Below are 21620 nucleotides of genomic sequence, written 5' to 3' on the forward strand. Positions count from 1 at the left end.
AAATATGGTCCCAAAACACTTTAATTTCATTTCAAACTCAGCTTAACACATTACCCTAAGATAAAAAGAATGTAAAGGTAAACCTGTCTACTGTACAGTACTGTACTGCTATGTCTCCCGCAGTGCTAAAATGGAAAATGTTCCCCCTATATGGACTGTAATTCATGCAAGCGCGTTTTCTTTGGTATAAGTAGAGTAAATACGTAATAGTTTCATTTAATAAAAATACAGTAAAATGTACGGGTACTTGCCAATAATGAATGATATTGATTGAAGATGATGATGATGATGATGAGTTAGCTGTGCAGTACGATGAAGGTATGTAATGAAGATAATGACTGCACAGCAAAGCAGAGGATTTACAGCTCCTCAGGTGGCTACTGCACTATAACTTTTTAGTTCCGGGAGCAAATCCATTAGTTCCACCTTCTCCTGGAGTGTCTTAAACTTCTTCTGGCGCTTCGATTCATTGCCAGAAAAGCCTTAGAAGGTGCTTAGAAGCATCTTAGGACTTTAAGAAGAACAAAATGAAAAACACGAGAACGCTCAGCGAAACACTCCAGAGCGTGACACCTGGTAAACTGTTATGATGCGGGAATGGTGGGCTGCCTCTGCCGGAGATGTGTCACAGAGCAGAAGCCAATCAGCAGCAAGGAGAAATGAATAACGCTCTCGGATTGGCTACTTTCACCATCACCAGCCGCCTTTCCCTCTACGGTTGCTTTGTGTTCTCTCTACAGTACAGTATTGCCATGAAAAAAAGGGCATCAAAAAATTGTGGAGGATATTTGCGGTCTCCGCTAGCAATTTATTAGTTAGGTTCTAAGGAAACATCCGCAAACGACTGAGGCCGTGAACTCTAAACCACAACTTCGTGAGGGTCTACTGTAGTTGGTTTCTGCAATACGGCAAAAGAACTGAACAAAACTATTTCATCAGCCACAGTTGCAAGCTAGAAATCCGTGCTTCAGGGAGAGCTAGTCTATCCATCGTTTTTCTGAACTCTTTAATTCAAATTCAGATTTGTACGGCATTAGAGTGTTACCCAGCAGCACTGAATGTAAAGTGAGAACATAAGAAGTTTGGAGAATGAGACGAGACCAGTTCAGTCCATTTGTCACTTGTTTGTTTAGCTTACAGCTGAGCTGTCCCACCATCTCGTCCGGATCTTTCTTGAAGTCTGTCAAGGTTTCTGCTTTAGCTGCATGGCTCAGTAGGAGTATACCAGAGTCCCTGAACTCTCGGCGTGAAGAAGGGTCTTCTGTCCTCAGTCCTCGATGCCCATCCTCTTAACCTCCACTGGCGTCCTCAACATTAAGGTGAAAGACTTCTGCTCGATCTACTTTATCAGTTCCTTGGAGGATTTTGAAGATCTGGATTAGCTCCCCACACGGCATCCTCTGCTCGAGACTAAACAGGTTTAATTCTCTGAGTCTGTCACAGTAGGACATGTCGTAAAGTCTCGAGATTCACCTTATTGCTCTCTGCACAGCATCAAGTCATGTTATGTCTTCCCTGTAGCGCGGTGACCAGAACTTTATGCAGTGCTCCAGATAGTGCATCCATCTATCTATCTATCTATCTATTATATAGTGCCTTTCATATCTATCTATCTACTATATGGTGCTTTTCATATCTATCTATCTACCTATCTATCTATCTATCTATCTATCTATCTATCTATTTTATAGTGCCTTTCATATATCTATCTATCTATCTATCTACTGTAGCACATCATTAATTTTCATATAGTGCCTTTTCTTTAGAAACGATTCATGGTTACTATATGCTTAAGATGAGCAAGTCAAAAGTACACTGGTGCCCCCTAGTGGTCAAGACATTAACTGCAGCAAGGCACACGTTTTCCAGTTTAATCTGCACTGCAGGGAACACTTAGCCCACCCAGGATGAACCAGGAAAATGACTGTTAAATTGTCAAAATGGACAAATACACAGTGAAACAAAGGAAGGTTTGGTGTCCCATCCAGAAGCTCTCCATGTATTGCTGGTGTTCTCTGTTCCTCTGTTCCCTCCTGCTACTCTCCGCTTCAGTCTCTCCATTGTCTTTAAAGATCCAGTTCCAAAACTCTTGTCTTCACCTGTAGATCTCTGATCGGTTCTGCTCCTCAGTATCTCCAGTCATTGGTGTTCCCATACACCCCATCATGACGTCTCTGTCCTGCTTTTCTGCTGACCATCTCTCCTCTTTGTAAGCCATGCTAAGTTCTTGCTGCAAAGCTGTGAAATGATCTTCCTTTATCCAATCAAATTGCACCCAACTTACTTGTGTTTGGGGGTCTTTTGAAAACACACCTTTTCATTAATATTTTGGATTTGCTTATCTTCTGTGCTATTGGACGTCTGTGCGTTGTCTAGTTGTAGGTATAATTATGCAGTAATTCTACTCCCTTGTGCTCGCTTGTTTTCATCTTGTTCTCTGTTGCTTTGATGCTTTCATATATTATAACTTGCTTTGTAAGTTGCTTTGGATAAAGGCATGTGCTAAGTAAATAAATAAATAATGCATTTTCATGCAAAAAGATTGGGAAAGCAATGAGAAGCAGCCCTCTAGTGGTGACTGCACGGTAACTGCATCTTCTCAAGCTCATGGGTTTTTAGCTGCAGAACATTCTGTCAAGAAGTCAATCAAACCGAACACATAATATAACGTTTTGCGCCCTTTATCTTACATGTCAGCGATGTTACGTGGTGCGTCCAGTCGGTTGTTTCTTTCTCGACACACCTTCGGGTTTTGTTCTCATAAAACATCCTCACGCTGTGATTAAGTTCAGGGTTGATGTGACTTGTGAATCACGCCGACTGTCATTTGCGTAGCACTGACCCTCAGGTAGCGACACTGCTATGTTGCGCTTTCAGCCACAGCCACACCTCTCCTGGATTTTCCGCCGTGTGAGCCATGTGACATAAACATGTAATCCGATTGGCTGTTCATTGAAGCACCTGACTTGCGGAGCTGTTGAGCTCTGCAGACCTCCTTGAGCTTTCTCTAAGTGACGCATCCTGTCGGGTGGTCATCTCCTTTACCTTTCTACTGAAACCTAAATGGGATGCGACGTCAGACTTCCTCGGACCACTGCCCCTCCATTCTAAAGAGGGTAACAGAGACTGAATGAAAATAAAAAATGTTCCACTCCCCTGCTTACCCCCATGGTGTACCCCAAAAGACGTCCATATGAGAGGAACACCGTTCCTCTGTGTGTGTGCGGCAGGTGACACAGAGAGAGAGAGTGAGATAGACGGAGAAACTGGATACGGTGGGTGGGCATGAGTGGGTGGTCCTGCTTCCTGCCCTGAAACCAGTCCTACCAGGAATATTCTTTGGCCCCCTGTGACCAGGAACTGGAATAAGCAGGTGTGGGAATGGCCGACTGACTGACAAATGTTGTTTAAGAGGTGTCAGCAATTCAGTGTTTAGTAGTCAATAAAATACAAAAGAACGTAAGTGTAACAACCCAGATGGGTCATTAAGCTCTTTAGATGTCCCCTATTTGTGCCAGTAGATGAATTAAAAACGCACAAAACTCCCCAGGGAAAGTCGGAGAAGAGCTCCTTCCAAATAGATCAATAGGTTTAAACGTGAGGAAGCCCACTGGAGTGTGCGTGCTGCCATAAGGGGAATTCAGGGCCGTATTAACATCATCATAGACCCCCCGGGAAAAGTAGTGTGCTTGGCCTTCTATTTTGATAGCACAACAGAAACATACATAGGCATCAGAAACATCATGGGCCCCCGGGCAGTGCCCATTGTGCCCATACGTTAAGACGGTCCTGGGAGAACTGAGAGACCCCGAATATAAGACAGGTTGTCAGCACACGGATTCACTGTTTTTGTAACAGTAGCTTCATTAACAACACCCGGCAATTTGATGAGAGCCTTTAAGGGTCAAGTGCAGAAGATTTACTGACTCAGTATTACAGATGGATGGACACCTTTTACATTTTTTTAATGTCCTATATTTTATCGTGGAAGACGTTCAGGGGTGACCCTATCTTAAAATTTAGATTCTTTATTATATAGACCCACACATGGCTCCTCCATCCAAGCCCTTGTCCTCCTATCACTGCACTCAGGAGTCCCAATGCCCTTCCACCTGGGATGAGGGGTTGGCTTCACCCAGGGTTATCTGCTACTGAAACTTCGGACCCCAATCTTGGATGCGCCCCCCCCCCCAAATCTGTTAAGACAGATGAACACAGCAAGCAGGGTAGCCTTATCAAACTTTACATTCACTTCTTAAGATGCCTAAAGCAGAAGCAAAGCAAATGAGTGCGACAATCACACCATACAACCTGGACATTTAGCAGAGACGCAGACTTCAGGTCATTGTCCACTCGATCCTTGGGAATGAGTTCTTTTGGGATTGTAGCATGTTACTTGACCCGAATCTATATAGATATCACTATATATCCATCCATCCATCCATTTTCCAACCCACTGAATCCGAACACAGGGTCACGGGGGTCCGCTGGAGCCAATCCCAGCCAACACAGGGCACAAGGCAGGAACCAATCCTGGGCAGGGTGCCAACCCACCACAGGACACACACAAACACCAAGCACACACTAGGGCCAATTTAGAATCGCCAATCCACCTAACCGGCATGTCTTTGGACTGGAAACCCACGCAGACACGGGAGAACATGCAAACTCCACGCAGGGAAGACCCGGGAAGCGAACCCAGGTCCCCTAACTGCGAGGCAGCAGCACTACCACTGCGCCACCGTGCGCCTATCACTATATATATATATATATATATATATATATATATATATATATATATATATATATATATATATATATATATATATATATATATATATATATATATATATATATATATATATATATATATATATATATAATAACTACTTCACGGATTTAGATCGGGTTTTTTGTTTAGAATTTGCTTGAACATTCTGGTCGATTTTGTGACTTCATTCATCACACTAAGTATCATAGTTCACTTGTGCTACCGATTTATTTGCACAAATACGAGAGGGAGAGGCTGCGGGCCGAGGGGAGGGGGCGGTGGGACCTCAGGAGTGGGGGAGGTAGGCAGGGCCCTCCTCACTCATGCGCCAGTCAATCTACCTCTCACGACTTGTTGGAGCGTACCTTGCCTCCGCTTAGCCAATGATACCTGTTTGTTCAGCAGACATCGTCATCTAGAGATTGTTAAGGAGTAACGGTTGACGTTTTTGAGAGCGAGATCAGAGCTACGTGTGTTTTAGAGGGGAGCTGCTCATTGGCAGAGATATCATGGCCACGTTGGAGCTGAACACAGTACCAACGTTTGACGTTAGAGAGTACCTACCTTCTGCTTGGCCAGAATTCCATTTTTTTTATTGATTTTTAAAGTTTGTCCTGTGTCACTACTACGTGGGCAGAGCCACGGGGGACAGCCAGTATAAGATCCATTTGCACAGAGCACAGTGACATATTAAACATATTCTTACAAGGTCGCTCTCAGTTCTTGTCTTTCTGCCGTCAGTCTTCACTCTCGTCTCTTTCCACATCTTCTGCATGAGTGCTGCAAGTGTGTGTGTTTCTCTTGGTATTTCAAGGAGCGAGTTTCCTTGTACAGAAAAGACAGTAGAACATTACAACAATCTGGACGAGAACAGGACATTCAGCCCAGTAAAGCTAGCCAGTCCTATTTACTTATTTCTTCCAAAGAAACATCAAGTCGAGTTTTGAAAGTCCCTAACGTCTTACTGTCTACCACACTACTTGGTCGCTTATTCCAAGTGTCTATCGTTCTTTGTGTAAAGAAAAACTTCCTAATGTTTGTGTGAAATTTCCCCTTAACAAGTTTCCAACTGTGTCCCCGTGTTCTTAATGAACTCATTTTAAAGTCACCATCTCGATCCACTGCACTAATTCCCTTCATAATTTTAAACACTTCAATCAGGTCTGTCTCGATACATGATCAATAATCCAGGTAAGGAAATTCTAGAAAGTTGATTCTGTTCATCTGGAAATTAGTTTTTTTCTGAATTTACATTTACATCGGTTGGCTTAGCAGATGTTTTTGTGCAATGCAGTTTACAAAAGAGGGCAACCTAATCAAGTAAACATCATTCTAGGTGACAGTTTGGTAGCAAATGTTACAATACTTGGGTTACAAACCGAACAGCCCACCAAACAAGGGAGTCTTCAGACTCTTCTTGAACACATTGAAGGAGTGAGAAGTTCGAATGGATATGGGCAGCTCATTCCACAAGCTGGGAGCAATGCAAGAAAAGAACATGGATTGAGATTTGGTCGGCAGCAAACCCAAGTAGTTGAGAAGCAGCACAGTGTCTCAGTAGATATGCAAAAAGTTTGTATGTTCTCCCTGTATACATGTACATTTTTAAAAGTATCCTGAGTTTTCCCTCATCCCAGTGGTAGGTAAAGTAAATGGGTAATACAAAACTTATGAGTTATTATGACTACAGGAGGATAGACTGGGACCCCATGATGAGTTTGTTTCTGGCTTGGGAACAGTCAACAACATTTATTTCTGTTGCACATTTTCATACAAATAATGTCACTCAAAGTGCTTTAAATGATGAAGAAAGAGAAAAAAGTCAAAGTAAGAATTAAAATAAGACAAAACTCATTAACATAGAATAAAAGTAAGGTCCGATGGCCAGGGGGGGACAGAAAAAAAAAAACAAAAACTCCAGACTTCTGAAAAAAAAAATAAAATCTGCAGGGGTACCGAGGCCACAAGACCACCCAGCCCCCTCTAGGCATTCTACCTCACATCAATGACCTCAATCAGTCCTCATTGTATTCAGGGTTCTCATGGAAAAACTTGATGATGACGGTCATGTAGACTTCTGGCCTTTAATCCATCAATGTAGGAACATCACGTTGCTTTGATTAGGTGGTGGGGCTTTAGAGTTTAATAAAGCTCCTGATGTATTGTGCCAACCCCTTATCTTTTTGTCCATCATATATATGATCTATTGCACCAAGCTTCTGATTCTTTTCTTCATAATATATTATTTAAACCATGATCACAGAATACGTTAGTGTATGAACATATGTGAATCCCCAAATTGAACCCTCCACCTCCACTCTTTGAGCTTATATATGTCTAGGAATAATCCAGGTAAGGAAATTCTAGAAAGTTGATTCTGTCCATCTGGAAATTTGTTTTTTTCCGATACATTTCATCACTCATCCAAGTGACTTCCTCGGTCTCAGTTGATTGCAGGTTTCTCCAACCTTAGTGCCTTTGCATAATGACCGAAACGAGCACCATTGACTAACAATGGGCCATGTGATCAATGATATGCAAATTGTCCATTGATCAATGGCCATGAGTATGTGGTCAAGAAGACTTTGAATACTCTCTTGTTTGGTGGGCCTCTGTCTAACTAATATTAGCTGTTAGGTTTGTGTTTTGTCTTGGTAGAGTAATATTTTGCTCTACTTTCCCCTTTTTGTATTACTAGCAAAATACCCGCGCTTCGTAGCGGTGAAGTACTGCCTTAAAATTTTTATTAAGAAGAAAATTAAACCTTTTTAAACTGAGGAAAAATATCCCAATAATTATTTGTTAAGGATCTCTTTGTATACCACATTGTGAGTTCGGCCCTCCGGGTGTAATATGACCAAGCTGTGCGCTAAGCTTACTCTTGAGCATGTAACGTACAGTCGGCCATGTGAACAGTAATCTTGTGTCAAATCTCACAGCTTGGATTGCTGCTGTCATAATCGGTTTGAGTTTCATGGTTTGTTTCAATGACGACAGTATTTGTAGGACTTGTGGTGTTGAAGTGACATTCGGCATCTGTCAAGCGTTGTAAGTATACAACCTGTTTCATCGATAACTTCACATCCAGCTTTTGAGAGTTTAAACATTCATAAACATCAAAGTGTCCACTACTCAAATCATCACCTGTCAATCTAAGATGTTTAAGAGGCATTGGCGGTTGTCGAAAGGTGTAAAATATTTGGCCATTTCGGTACACTTGAAAGCAACAACCAAACAATTCAGAGGCAGCCATCAACTCACATGCAGATCCACAGGTGAAGGGCTTAAGCATTTCACTCTTCTAGTGCTCCTGTGTAGTCTAATTATCTCCTGTGCCGTCATCAGTCCACACCTTGAACCTGTCCAGTCATTCAATACATAAGACACAATGGATATCAAGAGTGAGCCTGATATGGCCGTGCAATATGTAACACAGAGAATGGAAAAGGCAGGTGCCATCTCTGGGCATGGAAACCACTCGGTAAGTGACAGTTCTTTGATCGATGGTGATCACCTCGATAGACATGTTAATGGGGATACGGTTAGAATGATAAAAGAAATGGGTACCTGAACAATGTAAAGTAAGTCTAAAATACCCACACAATAACTATAATCGTAACAAATGAACAATAAAACAGCGGAGAAGCCGTGGATTAAATAAAAAGGCTGTAGTTATCAGCAGGGAGACGTGAATCCCGTGGCAAAGCAAGGAAGGGAATGTAGAGACCGGAGCGACGGACAGCCTTATATAGACAGGCAGCCTACAATGTGGGAGGCGTTGGGATGGGGGACCCAACGCCACCTCACACGGTGACCGAGCTGCAGGCTATGGACGTATATATGTACGTAAGTAGAATTCAGTTAGCGTTGGGAACCCGCATACCAAATTTCTTGAAGATGGGCCTATAAGTAACAAAGACCGTTGAAAAGTTCAATATGGCGGCCGACAGTGGCATCATACCACCGAAATAAGTACGTACATCGGTTTCGGTTAGTGAAGGGAAGCCGCCTTCCAAATTTCGTGAAGATGGGGCCATAAATAAGAAAGTTCAACATGACGGACGTTGTTGACTGTTATGACCGTTACGCATAGAATTTCGAAATGAAACCTGCTTAACTTTTGTAAGTAAGCTGTAAGGAATGAGCCTGCCAAATTTCGGCTTCTACCTACACGGGAAGTTGGAGAATTAGTGATGAGTCAGTGAGTGAGTGAGTGAGTTAGTGAGTCAGTGAGGGCTTTGCCTTTTATTAGCATAGACTAGCAGAATACCCGCGCTTCGCAGCGGAGAAGTAGTGTGTTAAAGAAGTTATGAAAAAGAAAAGGAAAAATTTAAAAAATAACGTAACATGATTGTTAATGTAATTGTTTTGTCATCGATATGAGTGTTGTTGTCATATCTATATCTATATCTATATATATATATATATATATATATATATATATATATATATATATCAAAATACCCGCGCTTGGCAGCGGAGAAGTAAAAAGAAAAGGAAACATTTTAATAATAACGTAACATGATTGACAACGTAATTGTTTTGTCATTGTCATGAGTGTTGCTGGCATATATATATATATATTGTGACGGACAGCCGGGTCCCATGCCCGGCCGGGACGCCTCTGATGTATACGTCCCGGGGGAGCCATCATGGACTTTGCAATACCTCCCGGGGCGCTTGGGGGCAGTCTCCCTGGCAGTGGATTCCTCCTCAATCTCCCCGTGGCTCCATGGGACATGGAGTCCACCACAACAGCCGGTTGGGAGATGGGGTGGCCGCTAGGGGGTGCTGCAGAGATCCAGCCACCACACTGGACGGTTTATCAGCCCCACCCGGAGGTGCAATTAAGATCAGCTGGTCAGGCACCTGGATCACTTCCGGGTGGGGCATAAAAGGGCCTGCCTCCCAGCAATCGAGGCCAGAATCGGGAGGAAGAGGACGAGGTTGCCTGGGAGGAGTGGTGGAGCAGGAAAGTTTTGTTTTTTGTGTGTTTGTGTTTTGGACTGTGTCTGGGCTGTGTGGCACGGGGAAGACGTGTCACACAGCTGAAGAAAAATAATAAAGCCTTTGAGTGTGAACACGTGCCTCAGCGTATTCTATGCCGGGTCGGGCGCTATAAAGCGCTTGTTTACAATATATATACATACACATATATATACATACATGTGTACATATATACACAGACACATATACTATGGGGTGCCAAACAGGCAAATACATTGATTTTCTGAATATATAAAGTCAGCGCTGGAATATATAAAGTGAAAACTTGAATATATAAAGTCAGCGTCGGTATATATGAAGTTAAACTTGTTTCTGAATATATAAAGTGTAGTTAAATTTAGTCATCATTGCATAACTTTTTCTTTACCATAGAAATGTAAAGACTAAATTCAATTTCTATTCCTAACAAAGATATTTCTGGCGACTAAATAGAACCCACTTATATCCAAATTCGAGCTATTGAGCCGTCGCCTGCCTGCCTGCCTAAATAAGTCACCCTCGCTTCGCTCTTACTTTTTTACCGTTCATTTAATCATGGCTAGTGGCGGAAAATTTATAAAATGGAAGGAGGATTACACTGAGTATGGCTTTACCAAAACAATCATTGATGGCGAATCGATTATTCATAAAGCTTCAATTGGTGATCTGTTTTTCTGTGTTAACCTCCTATTTTTTCAGACTTCTTCTCAAACTAAGGTGGTGCGAGGGTAAAATGAATCGGGATGCACTGATCAATGTAATCGGTGTACCAGGAAATCATGCATTGACAAGAAGTTCCCCTTTGCTTGTATTGAAAGTGTGATTAAATGCATTATTTTTTAACGCGTAATGGAGCACATGCATCGAAGCTTCTCAGCTGTGCTTGTGCTAAGAAAAGGAAACATTTTAAAAATAACGTAACACGATTGTCAATGTAACCTTTTGTAAGTAGTGCCTGGAAGATTCAGTTTGGAGAAACTCTAGAGACAGCGTGTGTATTAACTTGTGGATTTTTCTGTGAGTATTTGGTGGCAGCGTCACAAAGTCACTTCTGTAAGACGGCGTTAGCTGCGGAGCTCAGCTCAGAGCGAAATGAGGTGAATGGGAGGGGAGATGATGACGTGACTCCCCCACCCGCCTTAACTGTCAATCCCCCCACAAACACAGTCTCTCAAAATTTGCATAAGCACAGCCCCTCACCTGCAATTTTAACTTAGTTACAAAGTGATCAAAACTCTCGTTTATATCCTGCGTCCTCTCATTAAACTTGTATCCCGTATTACCCGTGGGCATGACAAACGCCAGCAGCAGCCTGTCTATGAACTTAATTTACATTTTAGGTTTACACCGTGCTTTGTTTCCAAAGTAGCAGCACTCATGAATATGGTAGTATATGTAACTCACTCGCTTCTTATTGTATCGCTGCCTTCTCGATTATATAATGCATGTTTTCTTCAGCGCTTTTTGCAGCGCTTCCTGGTTTTCTACGCACTGCGTTGACAGTCAGTTCACGTGATTATGTGGGAGGCGTGATGATGTCACACGAAACTCCGCCCCCACGGCTTTCGAGCTCAACTCCATTACAGTATATGGAGAAATATACCTTCCAGTTATGACCATTACGCGTAGAATTTCAAAATGAAACCTGCCCAGCTTTTGTAAGGAAGCTGTAAGGAATGAGCCTGCCAAATTTCAGCCTTCTACCTACACGGGAACTTGGAGAATTAATGATGAGTCAGTGAGTGAGTCAGCGAGGGCTTTGCCTTTTATTAGTATAGATTAATATGTAGCCTTTGTCAGAATGTCTCAAATTTCACAGACTTGCCACTGTTTATAAGGTATTATACTACGTATATAACTTCTCCCCACATTCCCTTCAACATCTATAACCTCAGACAATTCGGTATAGTAAAAGACAAGCAGGAGTTAAGTTACAATTTAAACAATGTATTATTGATAATATTCATAAATAATAACAATATGCAAAGTTCATTGGAATATTGGCAACCATACAACCTGATAAATGGTGATGTGTAGTTTCAGGCGACACACCGACTTGTTAGTTATTTCAAATGTCGCTAGTTAAGGCACGTGGAACACAGGCCAGACACAGACAGGTAGAAATCGTTGGTTCAAACCCACACACGTTAATTTACAATTACTATGTAAGTGAAGCACACAACCCAAACCTCCCCCAAAGTCAAGGCCTCTCACACAATGCCTTCCTCTCTGGCCCACCTCCACTCCTCTCCTCCGAGCTCTTGCCTTCTTCCTCCCGACTCCAGCCATCGAATGGAGGGAGGCGACCCCTTTTATACACACCCTAGGTGCCTCCCGATTAGCTTCCGCTGGCACTCCCAGTTGTGGCGGAAGTACCGGCTGCGCACCAGGAAACACTCCAGGTATCCCTGGTCTTCTTCCCCACAGCACTTGGCAGAAGTACTGAGGGCCAGGACTCCTGATGTATTGTGCCAACCCATTATCTTTTTGTCCATCATATATAAGATCTATTGCACCAAGCTTCTGATTCTTTTCTCCATAATATATTATTTAAACCACGATCACAGAATATGTTAGTGTATGAACTTATGTGAAGCCCCAAATGGAACCCTCCACCTCCACTCTTTGAGTTTATATATGTCTAGGAATGTCTCGATGCATGTTCAATAATCCAGGTAAGGAAATTCTAGAAAGTTGATTCTGATCATCTGGACATAGTTTTTTCCGAATTTACATTTATATCAGATGTTTTTATGCAAAGCGGTTTACAAAAGAGGACAACATAATCAAGTAAACATCATTCTAGGTGGCCGTTTGGGAGCAAGTGTTACAATACTTAGGTTACAAACTATTGTGGCGGAAGTGCTAAGGGCCTGGGCTCCTCAGGCATTGGAGTGCCCCCTGGCGGTGACCACGGACCCCTATAGGGTTGAGCTTCCAAGCTTTGCTCCCGTGGTCCTCAAAGCCACAAATTACAAATATAAAATATACTCCACCTATACTGCTAGACATTTTTTATTATAATAAAACAATGACTAGTTTGTTCTTATACTTTTTTATATATTTTTTTTATTTATATATTTATTTTTTTTGTATCAGTATACTGCTGCTGGATTATGTGAATTTCCCCTTGGGATTAATAAAGTATCTATCTATCTATCTATCTATCTATCTATCTATCTATCTATCTATCTATCTATCTATCTATCTATCTGTCTGTCTGTCTGTCTGTCTGTCTGTCTGTCTGTCTGTCTGTCTGTCTGTCTGTCTGTACAATGTCTCCGTTCTTCGTTTTCATTAAGGAATGGCACTTTGTTGATCAATTCTCACGCAACCTCCAAGTATCTTTTCCATTTGTTGTGCAAAAATGCAGATTTTCAAATCCCTTGTAACTGAGAATTTGCTTGCCTTTCTGACTGGTCGAAAAACTCCATCTCGCTTATTCAAAAAAAAAAAAATGTCGACTTACCTTGCTCGAAAGTTAGGGAAGATTAAAGAAAACTCTAACTGTGTGGCCTATTTATAAGACGACTTTTACTTACTTGCCATAATCAAAACTATAAAACCCTAATTTGCCTACCTGTGGAATAAGAAGGTATAATATAAATTCTGAAAACTATTGTAAAGAATAATCATTTCCTAGAAATGGTAATTTAGGCACAACAATGACAGTAATAAAAGGATTAATGACTATTTTATTTTATCGACCATCCAACAGCCCACAAATTAAAACATACAAGCTTATAAATACGTTTAGTGAACAATCATACAATTTTTTTTATTGCGATGTATAATATAAATTTTTTTTCTGCTTTGCATATACGTCTTTGCCGTATGCACATTTATCCACGTGCGGTTTTTCCCGTGTGCGGTTATTTCTCATGCGCTTATATGACTGTATACTTTTTTCCTGTGCTCTTCTTTCTGGTCACCTGACACACCATCACCCACTGCTTACTGCATCTGAGCCAATTCTGCCCCCATCTACCCACTACACCCTGAACTGCCACTTCTTTTAGTTTGATGCCCACCCTCTCATGTGGCACCTTATCAAATGCTTTCTGAAAGTCCAGATCAATAATACCATCAGCTCCACTCTGGTTGTATCCTTTTGTTGCTTCCTCATAAGATTCCAGCCACACTGACTATTCTTGCCACGTGTTCCTAAATCTTATCCTTAATAATTCCTTCCATTAATTTTCCTAGGATGCACGTTAAGCTTATTGGCCTATAGTTGCTTGTATCTGCCCCCAGTCACTCTTATTATATAATGGGATCATATTTTCCAGTCCTTCAGAATCTTCCCAGTATGCAGTGACTAGCCTCCTTATGAACTCGAGGGTACAGTAAATGCCACGACGTGACACCCACCTTGACTTGACATCACAAGATTGCCAGTCCTCCTCCATCTTCTCCTTATTTGACCCTCCACTACAGAAGCCTTGACAGAAACGTGTACGCGGCCCAGAGGTCAGTGCTGCTGCCTTCACACCTCCAGAGACACGGGTTCAAATTCTGATCTGGGCACTGCCAGTGTGGAGTTTTTCAAATTCTACCCATGTCTGCTTGAATTTTCTTGTTTATCCTTTTACGTTCCAAAGTCATGCAGGTTGGCAGCTCTAGTAGAGTGGCACTCGAGTGGTAATTCCAGGCTTGTGCCCACAGGTCTCCCCGTGACCGTGAACTTGCATGGCAGGACTACACCAGTGTGATTTGTAAATCGCATTAGGTGGAAGCATCAAGTAAATCAAAATGCCAATGCGTGTTCTGCCAAGCGCCAAAGCTCCCAGCTCTCCATCCAAACGCGATTACGCGGCTCTAATTTATTGTTTAACCAGAGTAATGCGGTAATGACAAACAGCTAGGCGGCCTCATTGCAATTCCAGGACGTTCCCATTTGGATAATGCTTAATATGATATTAATAAAAATGAGATGTCACGTTATGAAATGTTGCATGCATGAAGAACAATTTAGTAGTAAGGAAGCAATCTGGAAAATCGATATCCCTTGTGATGCGGCATTAAAGCGGCACTGCAGCTGATTCATTATCTCAGGTGTACATTACTTAGCCCCGCGGCGCCCCGTTGTGCATTAAGGTCGTATAAACTAAATTTATTGCGCATAACCCACTAACCTAATTAAAATTCAGCCCTCCTCGCAGCATCTGTCTTAGCCCTGCCAATGATGAACTTGTCTCAAGTAAACAGACTCTGACAAGGGGACTGAAAAATGGCAAAGCGTGGCACACGTAGAACACTTTTAGCTCCTCCTTGCCAGGCTCGAAGCAGGCTTGTGTTCTCTTTGGATGTGCCAGTTTGGGTTTATTTAGGAGTTTTCGGGTTTCAGAAAATTGCCAAAGCGTACTTCACGCTTCTCTTTATGGACAAAGGAAAGAGATTCAAGTTCATGGCTCTCCAGTCTGCCATCTTTGTTCCTTTTTGAGTCACACGGGCGAAGCTGGGATGACACAGAAATCAGTGGCCTCATTCACATTATGGATAACAGCACAAAGCTGGTGCCAGGACAGTCGGGAGGTCCTATGTAGCTGTCAGTTGTAATATGACAATGCATGGAGCAAACAGTCACGCCATTTATAGCGCCTTTCGGTAGTGGATATCTTCTCCAGAAGCAGTATGCCCATAGTTGTACAGTGGGAGCTATGTAAGGAGTTATGGTGGGATCTTGAATTTCAGATGTCGTGTTTCATTATATATGTAGCACCTTTCCAAATTTTCAAAGTTTAATTTTATTTACAATGCAAGGTCTGCCAAATGAAGCGGTTCACTGAGAGTCGCACGGGGATTCAGCGGTGGGATTTGAACTTCAGATGTTGCAATTTATATACAACCTTTTTTCTTGCCCAGAATGATCATTGTGCCAAGGAACGTTATCAGTGTGGCAGAGTAATTTTCCCTTCTGTTTACAAAATTAGTTTTTCTAGGTGAAGTGGAACACTGAGTGTCACCTGGGGAGTCGGCGGTGGGATTTGAACTTAAGGTATTGTGATATTATATTGTGCCTCATTATATGGCACCTTCACATATTTCCTTATATTTACAATGTAAGGTCTTCCATGTGAAGCGGTACACTGAGACTCACCCAGGGTGTCAGTGGTGGGATTTGAACTTCAAATGTTGTGAAAGGAGATTAAATACAATACAACACAAAACACAGAATAGAACAGACGGATTGAGGATTATGTGTGTCCTGTGTGTCCTGTGTATTGTTTTGTATTCACTCCCACTGCACACCATCCTACTTGGAAAGGGGTCTCTCTCTGAATTGCCTTTCCTGAGGTTTCTTCCATTTATTTTCCCATTTTAGAGAGTCAAGGCTGGGGGGCTGTCAAAAGGCAGGGCCTGTTAAAGCCCATTGTGGCTCTCCTGGTGTGATTTTGGGCTATACAACAATAAATTGTATTGTATTGTGTGATATTACAGTCATGGCCGAAATTATTGGCACCCCTGGAATTTTCCCAGAAAATGCACCATTTCTCCCAGAAAATTGTTGCAATTCCAAATGTTTTGGTATCTACATGTTTATTTCCTTTATGTGCATTGGAACAACACAAAAAGACAGAGAAAAAATGCCCAATCTGACATCATTTCACACAAAACTCAAAAACCAGGCTGGACAAAATTATTGGCACCCTCAACTTAATATTTGGTTGCACGCCCTTTGGAAAAAATAACTGAAATCAAGCGCTTCCTATAACCATCAACAAGCTTGTTACGCCTCTCAACTGGAATTTCCGAACACTCTTCTTTTGCAAACTGCTCAAGGTCTCTCAGATTTGAAGGGCGCCTTCTCCCAACAGCAATTTTGAGATTTCCCCATAAGTGTTCAATCGGATTTAGATCCGGACTCATTGCTGGCCACTTCAGAACTCTCCAGCGCTTTCTGGGTGCTTTTAGAGGTATGTTTGGGGTCATTGTCCTGCTGGAACACCCATGACTTCTGACACAGACCCAGCTTTCTGACACTGGGCCCTACATTGCGCCCCAATATCTTTTGGTAGTCTTCAGATTTCATGATGCCTTGCACACAGTCAAGCCATACGGTGCCAGAGGCAGAAAAACATCCCCAAAACATCTTAGACCCTCCACCATGTTTGACTGTAGATACTGTGTTGTTGTTTTCTTCTTAGGCTTCATTCCGTTTTCTGTAAACAGTAGAATGATGAGCTTTACCAAAAAGCTCTACCTTGGTCTCATCTGTCCACAAGACATGCACCCAGAAGGAGTGTGGCTTCCTCAAGTACATTTTGGCAAACTCCAGTCTGACTTTTTTATTATTCTGTGTCAGCAGTGGGGTCCTCCTAGCTCTCCTGCCATAGCGTTTCATTTCGTTCAGATGTCGATTGATAGTTCGAGGTGACACTGTTGCACCCTGAGTCTGCAGAACAGCTTGAATATGTTTTAAAGTTATCCACCATTCGGACTATCCTTCTTTGCTGTCTTTTATCAATTTTTCTCTTCTGTCTACGTCCAGGGAGATCAGCTACAGTGCCATGTGTTGTGAACTTCTTGATTATGTTGCGCACAGTGGACAAAGGAACATGAAGATCTCTGGAGATGGGCTTGGAGCCTTGAGATTGTTGATATTTTTCCACAATTTTTGTTCTTAAGTCCTCAGACAATTCTCCGCTCTTCTTTCTGTTCTCCATGCTTAGTGTGGCACACTCAAACACACAACACAAAGGTTGAGTCCACTTTTCTCCATTTTAACTGGCTTCAGGTGTGATTGCTATATTGCCAGCACCTGTTTCTTGCCACAGGTGAGTTCAAACGAGCATCATATGCTTGAAATAAAACGATTTACCCACAATTTTGAAAAGGTGCCAATAATTTTGTCCGGCCCATTTCTGGAGTTCTGTGTGACATGATGTCAGGTTTGGCTTTTTTCCTCTGTTTTTTGTGTTGTTCCAATGCACATAAAGGAAATAAACACATGTATACCAAAACATACATCTGGGAGAAATGGTGCATTTTCTGGGAAAATTCCAGTGGTGCCGATAATTTCGGCCATGACTGTATATTGTGCCTCATTATATGGCTCCTTCACATATTTTCATTTTATTTACATTGTAAGGTCTGCCATGTGAATGTGGGATTTGAACTTCAGATGTTGCGAAAGGGGGTTACATGCAATACAATACAAAACACAGAACAGAACAGAAGGATTGAGGATGACTTTGCTTTGTAGAAGATAATTTCTGCTCTCCTCCCCATCAGAGCTCCAGATTTTAAATGGTGTCCCTCTTGAGTAACCTGGATGTGGATTGGGGGTGAACTTCAGAACTTCTTACTTCCTGGTTCAGCTCCACTTCAGCAGTGAAAACCAACCAGAGAGAAAAACAAATGTCACTTTTATCCAACATGTCATTCAGTCAAATGGCCAACCAGGCTTTGCTCTATATAGCCCCATTCACGGAGCTTTACACAGGGCAAACCAATAGAACCCACCATTGCTTTTACGTGAAACTCATTAACGGTGCTGTGTGTGTCATTTTAGGAGAAGAGCGGCTCGAGTCTCCATCCGGTGCTGCACAGAATAGAGAGCCAGCAGACTCCCCCCACATTCAACAGGACCACCTCTTTTACCTCTGGCTTCCAGACCATCATTGACTCATATGGAGTTGGAGACTACCAGGAGATCAATCCAGGTAGGAACACACCTGGGAACAGTGATCTTGGGGTGAGCATTCGGATGTGTAGGGAGGGCAACTAAATGCCAAAATAACGTAAGCATTTGCATATTTTTCATTGGGTGGACAGACAACCCTTTTAGGTGGGCACTTCCCCACCACCACCTCTAGCCACCCTTCTTGCCTGAGTATCAGATAGACAAGAGGAGTGATTGAAATAATTATTGAAACTTCAGAATGTGCTATTAAATATCTCAAAAGTGTGCTATTGTGTTTTGACAATCACAAAATATCCTCGGCTCAAATACTGCTAAGTTGCCATGTTCCATACCTAGAATAACTCAAATCAAACCTAAGATAATTAAAACTAATGCAAAGTGGAATTATCTTAGTTATCTTTTTTACCCACTGGCTTTACATAATTCTTTGAGGTGGTGGATCCTCCCTACTACACCATTCTTAAAAACGATCATTACCTTGGCCCACATGCTGCCAAATTGCCATGTTCCGTACCAAGAATAATGTAACTCAACCCCAAGATAATAAAATCTAATGCAAAGTGGCCTTGGGTACCTTTCTTACACACTGGTTTTACATAATTCTTTGAGGTGAGCCTGGTGGATCCTACCTACTACACCATTATTAGAAACGATCACTACCTTGGCCCACATGCAACTAAGTTACCATGTTTCATACCTAGAATAATGCATAGCAAACCCAAGATTATAAAAACTAATGCAAAGTGGAGTTATCTTATCTTAGTTATCCTTTTTACCCACTGGTTTTACATAATTCTTTGTGGTGAGCGTGGTGGATCCTACCTACTACGCCATTATTAGAGACGATCACTGCTTTTACCCACATGGCGCCAAGTTTCTGTGTTCCATACTTAGAATAATGAAAAGCAAACCCAAGACAATAAAAACTCTTTTTATCCAATGGTTTTGCATAATTCTTTGAGGTAAGTCTGGTGGATCCTACCTACTGTGCCATTACCTACTACCTTGGCCTCTCTCCACACCTGGAAAACTAACAAAGATACATGAAAATTAATGTCATCAACCCCCGTAAGGCAGCTATCTAGACCAGACAACATCCCTGGGTGGGCTCTCAGAGGATGCGCCAACAAGCTGGCTGATGTTCCCTACTCCTTCTGCAACCTTCCCCTCAGTCAGATCATCATTCCGTCCTGCTTTAAGACCACGTTCATCATCCCCCTTGCTAAGAAAAGCCCACCCACCTACCTGAATGACTACAGGCTGGTAGCACTCACTCCAATCATCATAATGTGTTTTGAGATAGTGGTGCTGGCACACATTCAGAGCAGCATACCGGACCCCCAGACCCCCTTCAGTATGCCTACTGGCCCAACAGGTCCACCTCAGATGCCATCGTGGCTGCACTACATTATTCCCTCTCCCATCTGGAGAACAAAAACTCCTACATCAGGATGCTCTTTGTTCACCACAGCTCCGCCTTTAACACGGTTATCCCCCATAAACTCACCCATAAACTGTCTGCACTTGGCCTGCACCCCACCCTCTGTGACTGGCTCCTAGACTTTCTGACTGGCAGACCCCAGTCTGTCAGGATTGGTAATAGGATTTCAGCCACCATTACCACAACCACAGGCACCCGACAGGGATGCGTCCTCAGCCCCATCCTCTACACCCAGTTCACCCAGGACTGTGTCATCTCCCACAAAGATAACATCATACTAAATTTCACAGACAACAACGCAGTGATAGGATGCATCACTGGTGGGGATGAAACGGCCTACAGGAGGGAGGTGGCCAGTCTGGTGTCATGGTGTGAGGACAACAACCTCATCCTCAACACAGACAAGATGAAGGAGATGATAGTGGAGACGAGTTGAGGGCTTGAAGTGGAGAGGGTGAGCAGCATTAAATCCCTGGGCGTCTACATCAGTGAGGACCTCACTTGGACACTTAAGACCACACAGCTCAGCAATTGCAGGTTAAGGTCCTTACTTGAGGGCCCAATAGAGCTGAGTCCCTTTTGGCATTTACGGGATTTGAACCGACAACCTTCCAATTTCCAGTGCAGATCCACCTAGATACAGTAGATAGATAGATTTGAAAGGTGCTGTATAATAGATAGATAGACATGAAGGGCGCTATATAATAGATAGATATATAGATAAATTTGAAAGGTGCTATATAATAGATAGATATTAAAGGTGCTATAAAATTGATAGATAGATATGAAGGGTGCTATATAATAGATAGATAGATAGATAGATAGATGTGAAAGGCACTACATAATAATAATACTTTGCATTTATATAGTGCTTTTCTCACTACTCAAACCACTCAGCAATTGCAGGTTAAGGGCCTTGCTCGAGGGCCCAACAGAGCTGAGTCCTTTTTGGCATTTGTGGGATTCAAACCAGCAACCTTCCAATTGCCAGTGCAGATCCCTAGCCTCAGAGCCACCATTGTAGCCCCATTTGCGCATCACTGGCCACATTGACACAACTCTTTAGTAATGGTGGTGGGGGGCTCTAATTGTCTCTAATCCTTGCTTTGATGTCATCTACAGCTCCCTTCACCATTGTCACTTTCCCTTTCCTGTTTGCTGTCATGTTTGGGGACTGTGGCCACGGCCTGATCATGACTCTCTTTGCGACGTGGATGATTTTACAGGAAGGACACTTCAAAAGATTGAAGAATGAGGTATGTGGAGTTCAGATCATTCCCTAAAGCTACCCGGTTCCCCTACACTTTTCTGGTATTCATCCCAACTTGCTCCCAATTTTGTTATTTATCTGACTTTCACGTTTTTGGGATTTCGAAGGAATGGAGCCAAGACATAGTGAATAATCATTTGATACTGCCGTGTCACTGCTTCAGAGTTTTGGGTTCTTTATGTCCCACCTTTGTGAAGTTTACACAGGTTTGTACAGGTGGGCTATTTCTCCTTACACATTGGATCTTCTTGCACATCCTCACAGCTGTTAGGTGGTTGGGTGACTCTAAACTGACCTGAGATGAATGTGAGTTCCATAGTGTGACCTGTGTGTCAGAGGACCCTGTCAGGACTGGGGGCTACAATGGTTTATTTATTTGGGTAACCCAATTATCCACAGAGCTGCTCGTCGTACCATCTGTAATGGACGAAGGAAGCTTCTGCCTGTTGAGTTGGTGGCTCATGCATTTTAAGCAAATCCAAGACGTGTTCTGCTGAAGCGTTTG

At 42.5% G+C, this 21620-nt stretch overlaps 1 protein-coding gene across 1 annotated transcript in view; it reads left to right on the plus strand.

Moving 5' to 3' along the window:
* The window catches only part of si:ch73-173p19.2 (V-type proton ATPase 116 kDa subunit a1), a 165890-nt gene that overhangs the window by 81577 nt on the left and 62693 nt on the right, over positions 1-21620 (plus strand). Inside the window, exons 10-11 of the mRNA XM_039754151.1 lie at positions 18273-18423; positions 20968-21101. Coding sequence (XP_039610085.1) covers positions 18273-18423; positions 20968-21101 — 285 coding nt within the window. The remainder of the gene's footprint in view (positions 1-18272; positions 18424-20967; positions 21102-21620) is intronic.

This window comes from Polypterus senegalus, chromosome 5 (assembly GCF_016835505.1).
Source record: "Polypterus senegalus isolate Bchr_013 chromosome 5, ASM1683550v1, whole genome shotgun sequence".
NCBI lineage: Eukaryota > Metazoa > Chordata > Cladistia > Polypteriformes > Polypteridae > Polypterus > Polypterus senegalus.